This window comes from Molossus molossus, unplaced genomic scaffold, assembly GCF_014108415.1.
Source record: "Molossus molossus isolate mMolMol1 unplaced genomic scaffold, mMolMol1.p scaffold_m16_p_1, whole genome shotgun sequence".
NCBI lineage: Eukaryota > Metazoa > Chordata > Mammalia > Chiroptera > Molossidae > Molossus > Molossus molossus.
In genome coordinates, this window is record NW_023425344.1 from 39,401,817 (window position 1) to 39,417,849 (window position 16,033).

Below are 16,033 nucleotides of genomic sequence, written 5' to 3' on the forward strand. Positions count from 1 at the left end.
CACAGGCCCCCTGTCTCAGTCCTTGTAAGCAGTTATGGGGAAGGTCAAAAGCCTTCCTGAGTGTGCTGGGCCTGGTTGTCTTCCTCCAGAAACGATCCACGTGTGAAGTGGCACGTGCTGGGGGCCCGCCTAGGTCCCAGCAGCCTCCAGGACCGTTCGCCATCTCAGCAGGCGACCACCGGCACAGGGGAGGCTCTGCTCCGGCTCTAGGCTCACGGAGAACCAACAGGGAGACGGTTTCTGCTCCCAAGGAGACTCACGTTGACACCAAAGGGAGGCGGAGGTCAGCACAGCTCCTGCACCGTTTGCTCTACTGTGAAAGCAGTCTTTTGGTTACATCCATGCACACAGAATTGGCATGGAAACTTTCTGAAATCGATAAAAAGTGGTGGAAAAAGAAAAAGAAACACAAAGTTTTTTTTTGAAAAATATATAAATAAATGGCTCTATTTCTGAACTGAAGTTCAGAGGTCTAAGGAATAATGAAGAAAGCTATACTTACCACTGGAAGGTTCACCAGGAAAAGGAAAAACACATCTTCAGTCTAAACCTCATTGGACACATATTTAAGAAACCTTAGAAGTCCATGCCATGGAGAAAAATACCCCCAAAAGGAGCATTTAAGACTGAACTTAAGTTTTATATTAAGTGTTTGGTTCTATACTTACAAATTTCAAAAGTATCTGTGTATTATTTTGCTTTTATTTGCAATGGAGATTGGTGTTTCTGTGGGACTTAATTCTTTTCTAGTGCTGGAACCCCAATTTAGAATTCTGAGGATCACAGATAAGGACGTGGCTTACCGAGGCTTGTCTTACTGTCCTCGTGGAGGAACAGCTTAGTTCTCAAATTGGGCAGTGCCTGTCGTAATGGGTAAGGGCTCACCTGCTGCCCCTCTTTCAGAACACCCTTCCTCTCCTCTCGCTGTCCCTGCCCCTTCCCATCAATAGCCTGGTTGTTCGCAAAGGACAAAAGCACATTCCAGCTCTTTTGTAATTCATTCTCTAACATCCATAACGAATCTTGGAACCACTGTTTTCCAGAGTCGGGTCTGTGAACAGTCATTCTGAGGACTGTTCAAAGATAGTCCTTAAAATGTCAGTGGTCTGGTTTTTAAAAAGTTAAACAGGATTCTTTACTACAGGGCTTCCCAAACGGTAGGCATCGAGAAGGAGATATAGTGAATAGTGCTTCTATTTGACCACAGAAACCTGGATAATTTTTCTCAGGCTGTGTATTAGTTTCCTGTTTGCTGCTATAACAAATTATCATCCAGTTGGTTGCTCAAAACAACACAAGTTTATTATCTTACAGTTCTGGAGGTGGAAGTCTAAAATGAGTCAGAGGCTGGGTTCCTTCTAGACACTGGAGGCAAGAGCCCTCTCTTGCCCTCTCTAGCTTCTGGAGGCCATTGCTCTCCTTGGCTTGTGGCCCCTTCCTCCATCTTCAAAGCCAGCAGTACAGCATTTCCTAATCTCGCTCTCTGACCTCTGCTTCTGTCACCTCCTCCGGTGACTCCTGACATTCTTGCCTCCCTTTTAAAAGGATGGCTGTGACTAGATTGGGTCTGCCTGGGACATCCAGGATCATCTTCCCTTCTCAACATTCTTAATCGAATCTGCAAAGTCCCTTTGCCGTGGAAGGTAACATAGTCACAGTTTCAAGGGATCAGAAAGTGGCCAGCAGTGGGGACCAGTATCTACCTACCCCAGGACGTGTGCTCCTCAGCAGTTAGAGAAAGAAGCCCTTCATTCCTCGGTGGTTATCTGGGTGGAGCACCACCACCACCACTTTTATAACATTTCTTCTACGGACAAATAGTTCTAAGTTGTGATGCATAACAAATTCACATCTCATATATAACTGGAAGCTGCTTTATTTATTTATTTTTTATCCTCACCCGAGGATATTTTTCCATTTTTTGTACAGATAGAGTGGAAGGGAGAGAGAGAGAGAAACATTGACGTGAAGGGACACATCGAGTGGCTGCCTCCCACACGACCAACCAGGACCGGGGACAAACTGCAACCGAAGTACGTGCCCTTAGCGGGAACCGAACCCGGGTCTCTCCAGACCGCAGGCCGACGCTCTAACGGCTGAGCCAAACTGGCCAGGGCTAGAAGCTGCTTTATAGTCACCTCGGCGACCCTAACAGGAACGATCACTAACGGCCTTCCTGCACACGAGGCTGCGTAACCTCTCGTCTCACCACCCCAGGTGTATGTCCCTGTTTTCACACTACATCGGACAAATCGCGTGACAGAAACGCCCAGGAGGTGTTTCTTTTTTCCTGTCAGATTGTTTCAAGACCTTTAAAGGCAATATAGAGCCCTGGCCGGTTTGGCTCAGCAGTTAGAGCGTCAGCCTGCAGTCCAGAGAGACCCGGGTTCGGTTCCCGCTAAGGGCACGTACCTCGGTTGCAGTTTGTCCCCGGCCCTGGTTGGGTTGTGTGGGTGGCAGCCACTCGATGTGTCCCTTTCATGTCGATGTTTCTCTCTCTCTCTCTTCCTCTCTCTCCCTCCCACTCTATCTGAACAAAAAATGGAAAATGTCCTTGGGTGAGGATAAAATAAATAAATAAATAAATAAATAAATAAATAAATAAATAAATAAATAAATAAAGGCAATATAGATGCGAGCCCATTATACATTGAAAGAAGAGCAAAACTGATCATATTGTAACGAGTTTGTGTTCTTTGTTCAAGAAGGTGTCCGGTGCTGGCAGTCTTACTTTTAGCCATGTCTGCCCACTGGCCCACAGACTTCAGCAACCTTCTCCAGCACGGAGTGTGCCGGGGGCACGAGACAAGTGTGACATAGAAACAGAGTAGATGAGGAGGATAATAATGTGAAACTTGTGGGGAGAGGTTGACTGTGAGGAAGACTAGAGAAATGAACAGAAAGAGAAAAATGTTTTAAAATCTAACATGTCATATTTTAAAAGGCTTTAGGAAAAATAGAAAACAAAAATATTGTCCTATGCAGAGGAAACCAAGTAATCTAAGGAAGATATTTGATTTCAAATAAGTAGAGTGAGGCTTTATCTCAGTCTCAGAAATGGTGAACTTTATCTTGCAAAATATAAGCATAATAGATCCTTGAGCCCGGCTGGTGTGGCTCAGTGGTTTGAGCATCATCCCGTGGACTGAGAGGTCCCGGTTCGATTCCTGGTCAGGGCACATGCCTGGGTTTTGGGCTCTATCCCCAGTGTGGGGTGTGCAAGAGGCAGCTGATCGATGTTCTCTCTCACATCGATATTTCTTTTTCTCTAAAAAAAAAAAAAAAAAATCAATAAAAACATATTTTAAAAAAAGAAGATCTTTAAAATTCCACATAGAATTACGGTATCAGAGACTAGAGGGGAGTGGTATAAGATTTATTAATATCAGCCTCCCTTCAGTAGATGCAGACAACAGTGTCTCATAAAACTGAGTTCCTCCAGGGCAGGGACAGCATCTGATTAATCTCAGAGTCCCCAGCCCTAGCACATAGTTTGGCTTGTTGCCATCATGTTTGTTGAACAGCAAGTGAAATGATTGCAGAGGTAGTCCCTTCCTGCACATCACAGCACTGATTCATTTGGAGGAAATTATTTGAAAGAAAGTGACGGGAGAAGGGGTGTAACAGAAAAGAAAAATAAAAAGTGTGATATGAAGTAGGCTATTGAGATTTTCAAAGGACACGTCTTGAAATGTTTCTTCTTTTCCAAAGTGTTCATTTCACTACATCATATTATTTCCCACCAAAACATCATATGCAGTATGAGTAGAGAGCATCAAAAGTATATTGAGATTCAGATGTTGATGTTAAGTAATGAGAATCGTTCTTCAACTAAATTGCAAATTGCTACTTCTTGTTTGCCCGCCGTTGCATACATCATCTCAGGGGATCATTTGCAAATAATCAGACTGACAAATACTAAATCAAGAATGTTTATAGGCTAGTATGCTTTATGTAGAAGGTTAGGAAGAAGAATTTCTGTTACTTCATATTCTAGTACTAGAGCATCCTCTGTCCTGCCTCTGTTGAGATTATAAATTTGCTGAGGACAGATTATGATTTATACCTTTTTTTTATTCCCAATTTGAGTAGTTTAATATTGTGGATTTAATGGGCGCTCAGTAAGTAGTTGATAACTTGGATTAAATGAGAAAACATACCAATATGAACACTGTAAAAATCAGTGTTGATAGGCATAAAATGATTAGAAGCACATTCCCATATATTGTGAACTCTATTAATATATTTTCCCAACTCTTTGCTAACAATTTCATGGTCAGATGGGTAAATTAAACAAGGACAGTTTCATAGGCAATGCTTTGCAAAATACAGTGGCAATAGATCCTATTAGAAAACACGTAACTGACTTCAGGCCAATCTAATAAAGGACATTGGTAAGCCAGGCCCGGAAATTGCATTCAAGAGTGCGGTTGTGACATTCACAGCAATGTGGCAGTGTAACAAATTTTAAAAAAGAGTAGTGAAGCTTCAAAATCTCCAGTTCTTCAGTGATAATGGAAATTCAGGTTACCACTAATAGAGTAATTAAGCAAAGGAAGCAGCTAAAAGATACATAAAAGGAATCAAAATTGAGCAAGGATCCATTAATATTATAGCTTATGTTTCAAAATGAAAAGTGAGCCCGGCCCGTGTGTCTCGGTGGATTGAGCATTGTCCCATGGACTGAGAGGTCCCGGTTGAATTCCGTCCTGGTCAGGGCACATGCCCAGGTTTCAGGCTCCATCCCCAGTAGGGGGCATGCAGGAGGCAGCCGATCTATGTTTCTCTCTCGCATCAATGTTTCTATCTTTCTCCCTTCCTCTCTCTAAAAAATCAATAAAATATTTTACATACATTTAAATTGTATTTAAAATACAATATTTTAAAGTGAAAACATGGGAAAAAAGGATAGTTCTCTGAAAGCTGATTGACCTCCTCCAGTGATTTGAACCAGTCCTGGATAGATCTGGCCAAGTCTAAATGGAGAGATGACATTTGTGTTGAGATGGTGTTAATTGTCATAGCAATACATTCAATAATTAAATAAATTCAAAAATTAAATAAATTTAAAGGAAGAGAGTTTGTTGTAATGGTGATAAAATGTATAAAAAAAGTATTCATATTCATCTTTCAATTTGAGATTTTCACGAGTGGTGGTGATTCCAAGAATAAGATGGACGTTGGAAAGAAACGGGTCATGAAAAGGATATTTTGAGTTTAAGGAAATACTTTCATACTATGATGCAGAAGTAAGGGGGATACACAGGTTGCTTTACACAGCCAGTGTGCTGGGGTATGGGCGTTTCAAGGCACAGAGGGGAGCGTATTCAACCCATGGCTATACAGTGATACCTCGGTTCTCGAACGCCTCGGTTTTCGACCAAATCGGTATTCGACCAGGAGATTCGAGAAACTTTTGTCTCGGAATCCGAACAAATATTTGGAACTCGAACTTCCGAGATGAGCCGAGTTGAGCCGAATGGCGTTCATTCGGCCCAGCGCGCCTTGCTCGCGTCATCAGTGTGAGTGCAGAGAGAGAGTCACGCTTTGTGGAGTCACGCTTTCCTATTGGTTTCACTGCTTCGGTTCTCGAACAATTCGGTTCTCGACCGTCCTCCTGGAACGAATTATGTTCGAGAACCAAGGTATCACTGTAAATGTAGAAAAAGATGCACAAATACTTCCTGGCAAATTGTGTAGCTGATAAAAGTACACACATTACAAAGATCAAATATTTAGAGAAATGCAGAGAAATGAATGCTTTAAAAATGTACTTGAAAAAGTATAAGAATGGTTAAAATATGACATTGTGGTATTAAGACAATTTAGATGATTATTTATACCAAGTAGGAAGACGGATGCCAGCGGAACCTGTGGGCATAAGCTAGAAAAGCACAAGGAATTTAATTTTTCTAAAGAAACAGAACTTAAAATGGACATGTGTTATACCTGGCAAAGCAGGAGGATAAAAATCGATCTTATATAATTTAAATGTTTCAAACATTATCTTTGCTTTAATTTGTCAGTGCGGGGTATTTTTCTCTGATGAACAATCTCTGTGAGAATGAACATCTGAACAAGATTTTGAATGACTTGGAAAGTAATGCAGGAAGAAAAGAATTACGATGATAATATAAACCTATAATGCTATCAAAAATATTATAAAAAATTATATTGCAATAACAGAATACAGATCGTCGGATTTTAGCATTTTGAAACAAAAGGGATGAGATGCGAGAGGGTTGTCAATTTGGCAAGATGTATTTTTCTTATGCATAGTTTGGGAATTACATCGTTTCATCCAGTATAAACATCGACTGTATTAATACTAAAAAAGAAAGTGTCCCTGAACTAATCCTGCCTTTCCTTTCTAGGTACGAAGAATACAGTCAATTTCTCCTCAGGGCAGGGGTCAGCAGTTTTGATGGAGACTGTAATTCGGTGAATGGGCCGTTTTTATAGACTGTGAAATGTAATCATAATTTCAGTGTTTTATTACAGGTATCACTTTGGGTTTCCTCCATCTCTTTCATTTTTATGACAGATTGCATGCCTCGGACATGCTGCAAGATGAAGAGCTTTCTTTCACCGAAGTGGAACATGTAGGACAGGACTGATCGTGTTAAGTGTGGGGCACATCACCCCCATTTCCATAAGCTTTGTGCTCATAGATTGCATGCTGTGCTTTTTTATTTCAGTAACATTTAACAGATCCATGGCCATGGAGGAAATTAAGCTTACACAGAATGTCCATAATGAGGCTCTGAGTGCTGATGCTTCAGGTACGGTACAAACTGAGTCGCACGTTAAAGAGACAGAAGCCATCTTTTCTCCGTTGTTTTCCGTGAACAAAAACCCCCCGATTTAACCATAAACAACTTGTCCGTTAACCTCCACTGTCTGGGCACAGCGGAGGCAGCTCGAACAGGTGTCATTCGTCCTCTGCCTCGGGGAGCTTCTCAGGCTTCGCGGGGCACTTAGAGACTCTTTGCAAATACCGCGTCCTGCGTGGTTTTCCCGTTTGCTGTTCCACAGCGCGGGACGCCTGTGCTGAATTAGAAGGAAGGAATCAGAGAACCAGACTCACTGGCCTCGAAAGTGACAGTGAAAACTGCGAAAGGAGGCAGAATATTTATTTATTTATTACTTTCCTTTTATTTTGTTCTGTTTGATGGACGGGTGGATGATGCGGGGAAGGCTGGGGTGGTCGTGCCAGGTGAGTTCTGAGCCTGCGCACAAATATGCGGCTGGACGGCCTCTGAAATGGGCCAGCACCTGGATCTTCCCACGCCCCCCACTCACCCCAGAATAGTACTTTAAATAGGTACAGACGTTTTTCACAGCAGAAGGGCCATTCATGGGGGCAGACCATCCTACTTCGGTTTCTCCTCAAGATATCACTTTATGCATCTAAGCTTCATAATGACGGCCCTAAAACATTAAGAGCAACTAAGATTCTAGTCTCTGTATAATCTATTATAGAAAAATTTCTACTTAAAATGCTCTTGTTTTTTTTTAAATGTTGACACTGGCCCTGGCCAGTTTGGCTCAGCAGTTAGAGCGCTGGTCCGCAGACTGGAGAGTCCCGGGTTCGGTTCCCACTAAGGGCACGTACTTTGGTTGCAGTTTGTCCCCGGTCCCGGTTGGGCTCGTGTAGGTGGCAACCACTTGATGTGTCTCTCTCACATCGATGTTTCTCTCTTCCTCCCACTCTATCTGAAGATAAATGCAAAAAAAAAATGTCCTCAGGTGAGGATAAAAAAATCAATCAATAAAAAATAAAATGTTGACACTGATAGGGATAACATATAGTTAGCCCTATCCTTCAGTAATAGCATATAAGTGAGAATTATCATAATAGAATGCATTTAACGAGCCCTAAATACATCTATTTTTATTACTACTGATCAGAACACTTTGGTTTTAAACTCCCGTTTCAATTGTTTTTCTTCAGATGAGCTACATGGAAACTACCAGCGCTTGGCCTACCCCACTTTTCTTGGCAGAGATTAAAAAAAAGATATGGGTACACTAGTTCATTCTTGCTGGTTAGTTTCCTGAGTGTTACATGCGTTTGTTTTATTTGATGCGAGAAGTTTCTCTTCCTCTAAAAAAATAGTAGGTTGAAATTAGCTTATTTGGATGGTATGCACTTTTCTCCCTTGGAAAGCAGATATCAAAACTAGGGTGACAGAGCTTTGGAAAACAGTCTGCATTCTGCTTGCAGTAAACTTCTCCCTCTCCCCCCTTACCCACCGCTCACCAGCACACACCCTCGGCCAATAAGCTTTACAGTGTTTATGAAAGCCCAGCCCCGGAGTAATTTATGTGACTCATACTTGAAGCTTTTACTACCTCTCTAGGGAAGTTACAAAGTCTTATTTCCTTATTTTGTAGGTTGAATTTTTTTTTAAGAAATGTATTTTATCGTTTAGATGATTCCCTTGACTATATTATTTCTTATCTTCCCTCATTGGAAATAAAAAATTTACTTTGCTGTGTGATTCATCTGCACAGTTATTTGTTGTTATGTGAGAGTATGAAGGAGTTATTCCTCAAGTTTCTTTGATCTGAACCCCAAATAAACCAGATTTCATTTTGAGTTTGGGGAAAAAAAAAGTATACAGACTGCCATATGCAGTACCCCTGCCATATATTTTAAACTGTCATTTCTTTGAGACATGAGAATCGTGCAGCCCATTGGCCACTTTCTTCTGTTCGCATAGGTCTTGCATATTGGAAGTTGACTCCAGTATTTAATCGGGAAGAAACAGTCGCATAACGATCTCACTCCTACTCTCCTGTAACAGAGCAAATTTCTGTCTGTTTCTTGAATGGGGTAAGAGAGAGTATTTAGAATGGAAATTGGAAAGAAAGAAGGGAAAGGGAGGGAGAGAGGGAGGGAGAAAGGAAGAAAGGAAGGAAGGAAGGGGAAGAGGATGGAGATGGGAAGGAGGAGCTGAACTGCTTAGTACCTGGGAAGAAGTAGACACATCAAACCTTTATAAACAGAGCTCTGGTTGTCTACGGATGAGTTTTGTAACTTACAGCGGGCCAGGCAGCACTGTTCTCTAACGTTACTTCACAGCTATTGTTTTCCTTTGAGCAGTGTTCTTTTAGTGCCCATAGGGTAGAAAAGAAAAAGTGTTTCTTCCCAATGATGACTTAAAAAAAAAAAAAAAGGCAGAATAGAAAACTAGTGCCCTTAAAGTCAAAGGGGCAAATAAATAGCATAGAAAAAAGAATATACTTTAAAAGGAGACCAGAGTATTAACCTTAGGGTACCAGTTTCTGTCCTGGTGATTGGTGATTCCAAGTTAGTATCACCTGAGCAGCTATAGATTGCTTAGGTTCAGTCAGAAGTTCCCTGTGTTTTTCATTCATCCAGTGGATTTCCTTGTATTTTATCAGCTTCTAGGTTTTTGTTTGTGTTTTGGTGGGCTCCTCCCCAGCTTTTCCAGAGCAGAGTAGCATTTGGGGGACTCAGCCTCCACAGCTTGATGTGTAGCAGGAGACACAAACCCTAAAGACAGTGTCTCCAGTCTCAGCTGCTCCCCCTGAGTTACACTGTCAAGGGAAAATGATGGGGAAAAGCGGCCACTTGAAGGAGAAATAGCCCAAGACACTGCTTTCAAGGTAGCAAACTGGAAGTAGAATGCGGAATTTTTGTGGCAAATGTCATTTAGGTCTTTTTCATGCTTTTAGCAATATGTTCATTTAGGTGTGAGCAACAGGCATGATTAGAGAGACCCTGACCTTCATGCCCTTCCTTTGAAGTCTAACAATATCCGTGTGATTTGGGCTTCACTCCCTAGACACTTCTCAAGTGTCCTCCCAGAAAGAGGTGTTCTCTCCCCTGAGCTTCCAAGAGCAGATTTCACATCACTGAAAGTTTATTTCAACTGCTTTTTTTTTTTATCATCCTCACTCGAGGACATTTTTTGTTCAGATAGAGTGGGAGGGAAAGAGAGGGAGAGAGAGGGAGAGAGAGAGAGAGAGAGAGAGAGAGAGAGAAACATCCACGTGAAAGGGACACATCGAGTGGCTACCACCTGCACGACCAACCAGGGCCAGGGCCAAACTGCAACCGAGGTACGCGCCCTTAGTGGGAACTGAACCTGGGTCTCTTTGGACCACAGGCCGATGCTCTAACCACTGAGCCAAACCATCCAGGGCTCAACTGCTAACTTTTATGATCCTAAGTTGAGGATAGTGGCTCTTTCCACAGACCAGATCCACCGTGACACAGTAATATCCTTCCTTTCCCATTCTTCATTTGGGAATAAAAATGGATTTTCTTTTTATTTCCTTTCAAAGAGTAAGAAACTTTAAAACATTCAGAAATTTATATTTACATTTATTTATATTAACCAAATTCATTATAATGCAACAGTTTAACTTGCATCTTTGTATTGCTCTGGCTTCTTGTCCAGCATCCTCGGTGCAATATTTGTTGCAAGTTCTCCCTTTCTTTTTGGTTTAGCACTGAAATAGAAAGATCTGCGAGAACAGCCAACCCCCAGAGTGCTCTCATCCATCACACTACACCCTGATAAATGGAGCTAATTTATTCTCTGTGGGTTTTTAATTAACCTAGAACATTTTTTCTATGAAATAGTTCTACACAATGAAATTTTCATTAATTATCAGCTGGGACCCCAGAGCAGAGCCAGAATACAAAGAGAAGGAATAGATATTTCTCTCCCAACATTAACACCGTTGATCCTAATAAGCAGAGCGGGAATGTAGATCACTCTACACAGGGTCTGTAAGTTGGTCCAAGATAAAAGTCACCCAGAAGTTTTGAATATGCTGACAGTCATGTCACTGATACTTTAAGAAGCCAATTCCAACTGCTCCTCAGACAATGTTGCCAAAAACAAGGGGTTGAGAACAGGTTTCCACACTGTATCTTTTACAGCCTTCCAGACTTTTCAACATAAAATTAATGGAAAATTAACAAAGAATGAACTGTAGTTTTTTTTTTAATACACTTTTTTAAAGAACAGTTTTAGGTTCACAGAAAAATTAAGTATAAAGTAAAGAGTTCCCATTTACTTCTTGCCCCTGCTATGTAATGCTTGACCTTAAAAATCTTAGTTTAGAAAAATAACTTTATTGAGGTGTAATGTACACATCATAACATTGCCATTTTAAAGTGTATGGTTCTGTGTGTTTTAGTATATTCATGGAGGTATGCAACCATCTTCACTTTTCTAATTTCAGAATCAAATTTACTTTCTTTTTTTTAATCCTCATCTGAGGACATTTTTCCATTTTTTGTACAGACAGAGTGGGAGGGAGAGAGAGGAAGAGAGAGAGAGGGAAACATCGATGTGAAAGGGACACATCGAGTGGCTGCCACCCGCACGACCAACCAGGGCCGGGGACAAACTGCAACCGAGGTATATGCCCTTAGCGGGAACCGAACCCGGGCCTCTCCGGACCGCAGGCGGATGCTCTAACTGCTGAGCCAAACCGGCCAGGGCCAAATTTACTTTCAAATGATGAAATTAAAGTATCAGCCCATGCACCAAGAGGTCGCCTGTTCAATTCCTGGTGAGGGCACATTCCCGGCTTGTGGGCCAAATCCCCAGTGGGGGGCATGCAGGAGGCGGCCAGTCCTCATTCTCTCTGGGCGATGTTTCTATCTCTCTCCCTCTCTCTTCCTCTCTCTCTAAAAATCAATAAAGAAAAAAAAATTTTTAATACCACTTAGAAAATTTAAAGAAAAGGAGAACAAATATCCCCCAAACTCACCATTAAAACTAAACTCTTATTTTTTTATACATTTTGTGTAATTTTTTACATCCCGATAATTTTACAGAGAATGAGAGTGTCCTGTGCCCTTATTTTAAAATTTTCTTGTGAGAATTAATGGCTCTGTCTCTTTAACGCTGCTCACAGTGTGATGAGGTGTGCTGTGATTCTTACTGCTGTGTACACATGAAATTAATCAAGTAAAGAAAATAGCTTCATGGCTATGTGCGCTGTGGTGTGATGCTTTCCATTAAAGCCGTCTCTCTTGGCATTTAAGCATTCCAGAGACTGTTACGGCTTTAGACTTCTGCTCACTCGTAGTGGATAGATGTTTTTTATTCCTTTGTGGTAAGGTGTGAAAACATTGAACACTTACATTAATTAATAAAGCTGGTGTATCCTTGATGATGCTGTTCTCTCAAACTAAGGGCAGACTCAGCACTGGACGTGTTGAAGGAGAGATTTCAACTAGCATCAGCGGGAGGGATGGAGCAGTGAGTATACAGGAGTGAACGAGGGAAAGCCAGTCAGTGGAAACAGACAATCGATCTGAACACATTTACAGAAATGTTGCAAAAGGCCAAAAAACACGTGAAAAGGTACTTTGGAGATGTGAATGAAAACATTTTTTCTAGAATCAGATTAAGAATTTTGAAAAGCCCTGGTAAGTTTGGCTCAGCGGTTAGAGTTTGGCCCGCAGACTGGAGAGTCCCGGTTCGGTTCCCGCTAAGGGCACAAACCTCAGTTGCAGTTTGTCCGTAGCCACGGTGGGGTCGTGTGGGTGGCAGCCAGTCGATGTGTCTCTCTCACATCAGTGTTTTCTCTCTCTCTCTTTCTCCCTTTCCCTCCTGCTCTATCTGAAGGTAATTGCAAAAATGTCCTTGGGTGAGGATAAAAAAAAGAATGTTTGAAAAAATTGATAATGTTAAGTGGAATAAAGGGGTACTTATATACTCTGAGAGTGTAATTGGTCAACTTTAAGAGGCTAATTTGATGGCATTTATTACAATTTAAAATGTCTATCCTCTTTAATTGAATGAAGACCAGCACTTTTAAGAATTTTGATATGATGGCATTATATAAAAAAGACATGTACAAAGATGTTTATTGAAGCCATGTTTGCAAAGCAAAAAATTGAAAACAATCTATTGCTGAGCAATAGGAAACTTGGTTAAATAAATCATGGTTCAGAGTATCATTAAAAAGGATAAGGTATATATACACATCCACACTTCCCAGTGCAGATGTGTGTGATATATTTTTATATGAAGAAGTGGAAATATTATAATTGCCCTTTTATTTTAAAAAAGGGTGCATTTGGTCCTGGCAGGTTTGGCTCAGCGGTTAGAGCATCAGCCTGCGGTCCACAGAGACCCGGGTTCGGTTCCTGCAAAGGGCATGTACCTTGGCTGCAGTTTGTCCCCGGTCCTGGTTGGGTCGTGTGGGTGGCGGCCACTCGATGTGTCCCTTTCACATAGATGTTTCTCTCTCTTCCTCTCTCCTTCCCGCTCTGAGTAAAAAATGGAAAAATGTCCTCGGGTGAGGATAAAAAAAAAAAAAAAAAGAGTGCATTTGTAGACATGCGTAGGATATGTGTAGGAAAACTGGGATTGAGAGATAATTTTTTAAAAATTCATCTTATTTATTTTTCACCTAATTTCATTTTATAAATGGTTTTCACATTACTACAAAATTGTCATAATTAGAATGTTTATTCATTCATCTAAGCAATGGATACATCACCATTTATTTAATCCGTGTTGGATTTTAAGGCCGATTTTAAACTTTAAACTTAAACACACACACACACACACACACACACAAATTAACATATCCTTTCATGCACCTTTTGTATTTGTGGATTATTAATCTTAAACATAGGAAAGATTCCCGGATGCTGATTATCAGATAGGAATGTATTTATACCTCTTTACAAATTACTTTATATGATATTTAAATTTATTGGATTATGAGATTTGAACTTGCCCCCCCCCCCCTTGTGTTCTTCAAACCCAAAATTTGAAAAATGAAATGACATTCTTAAGGCTTTCAAAGATGAAAGAATACAACAATTTGAGCTAAAATGTCAAAATTTTGCCAAGTTAGAAGTCCTTAAGGAACTAGCTTTAATGAATAGGTAAAAATGATTTCTAATTAGCATATCGACAGTTTATAAGGAAAAAAGGATGTTTCTAAAGTACATCGAAATAGTTTTTATTCAGGTTAAATCTTTTGAAGTAATTTTTATTGTTTTCTAATCATAACGGTAAAATATGATCATAAAACATTTTGAAAAAATAAGACCATAAATAAGATAAAAACTACCTCTAATTCTATGACCTAGTAATAATAATAGGCTGAGTTTTAAAACTTCATTTCTGCTATCAATTTGAAATTTTGGGAAGATTCTATTTTCACAATGAGAGTACACTTCACCCTAGTCAGTTGTCTAATTCTGAAATAGTGTGTGTGTGTGTGTGTGGGGGGGGGTTAATATATGACAATCTTAATGAAGTTTCCTGAATTTTTCCTATCAAAAATTAGTTTTGGTAACATTGCACATTGTTAATAAGAAATAAAAAATGATAGAAACGCTGAAAGGTAAAAAGAAGGAACTAGGAAGGCAGGCAAATATGACAATTAAGTCCTCAGTCTTCACATTACTAACTAAAGAAGGGAAGAAAAGTGTCTGTGACCAAACCAGTCAGTGAATAAATTTCTCTTTGTCGCTGTTCTCCTGTTGCCCTGTTCTGGCAGCCTGCCAGTAATCACCAAGGGACTGGTGACAATGGAAAGGGTCGTCACTGACCTGCAGTACCTGTGTTATTTGGTGGAGAGAAATTCACTGAGGGACTCAAATCCTCAAAATATCCTCCTATTTATAGGAGGAGCGATTGGATTACAGACTTAACCACCCTAAGCTCCTCACCCCTGGCAGTTGGACTTAAGTCTTTCCTTTTCCATGACAGGTCCTGGGTGCTCTATCATCATCGTTCTTAGCTTATAGAGGGGCCTGGTCAGTAGCTTCTTGAGGTTCCTTCCTCCCTTCATCCCCAAGTCCAGAATTGCATATGGAATTCTGTGCAGCAGGGAGTAGTTCCTAACTTCTCAGCACTTTACTGTACCACCTTCACCTTAAGGATAGCTACATAATTTGGGAGTCCAGTACAAAAAGGGAATGTAGTACCCCTTGTTAAAAATTAAGAACTGGAAGACAATCCAGGCAAAGCATTAAAACAAGTGTGGGGCCTGCGCTGGCCGGTTTGGCTCAGCGGTTAGAGCGTCAGCCTCCGGACCAGAGAGTCCTGGGTTCAGTTCCCACTAAGGGCACGTACTTTGGTTGCAGTTTGTCCTTGGCCCCAGTTGGGGTTGTGTGGGTGGCATCCTGTCAGTGTATCTGTCTCACATCGACGTTTCTCTCTCTCTCTTCCCCCCTCTCTCCCTCCCACTCTAACTGAAGATAAATGCAAAAATATCCTTGGGTGAGGATAAAAAAAAAAAGGAGTGTGGGGCCCTTTGCGACTATACACATTTCATGCCCAAGAGTCTGGTTCTGGTCACTTTAGCCTCACCTTCTGACCAGGAGTATCCTGTTACTGAGAGAGGGCACAGAGATAACATCCTAGTCCCCCTCCTCTCCTTTTGTGATGTTATCTAGTGCTTGCCTCCTAATGGGCTGCCAGCCTTCTAAGCCTGGGACAAAACTACGGTTTAAGAATCAGGGACAGGTGGTGTAGGGGAGGAAAAAACTTTCTTTTCTGTTACTTTTCTTGATTTTCAGTCTGGAGTGCGATAAGTTAGATTGACAAAAGACAATTAACAAGGGCAAAACAAACAGAAGCTTATTGCCACATGCATTGTGCTTATACATGGGAATATCTAGAGAGGAAGAACTCCAAGAGGTGGTTAGAACTTGGGCTTATATATGAACTATAAATATTTACAGAAGAAGACAAAGGAAGAGGACTTTGAATTTCTCGGGGCAGCACATTATTGGAAGGCAAAATATATGGAGAAACTAGCCCTGGCCTGTTTGGCTCAGCAGTTGGAGCATCGGCCCGCCAACCAATGAGTCACGGGTTCGATTCCAGTCAAGGTCAAGTACCTCAGTCGCAGTTCATCCCCGGCCCTGGTCAGGGTCTTGCGGGAGGCAACTAGTCAGTGTGTCTTTCTCACATCGATGTTTCTTTGTCTCTCTCTCTCTTTCTCCCTCCCACTCTGTCTGAACAAAAAAGTAAAAATATCCTCAGGTGAGGATTTAAAAAAAATACAC

At 41.1% G+C, this 16,033-nt stretch overlaps 1 protein-coding gene across 1 annotated transcript in view; it reads left to right on the forward strand.

The window, feature by feature from the left end:
- CRACD (capping protein inhibiting regulator of actin dynamics) overlaps window positions 1–16,033 on the forward strand; it is a 233,134-nt gene that overhangs the window by 111,318 nt on the left and 105,783 nt on the right. Inside the window, exons 14-15 of the mRNA XM_036254198.1 lie at window positions 90–283; window positions 6,699–6,782. Of these exons, the coding sequence (XP_036110091.1) occupies window positions 6,716–6,782 (67 nt within the window). The 5' untranslated portion in view covers window positions 90–283; window positions 6,699–6,715. The remainder of the gene's footprint in view (window positions 1–89; window positions 284–6,698; window positions 6,783–16,033) is intronic.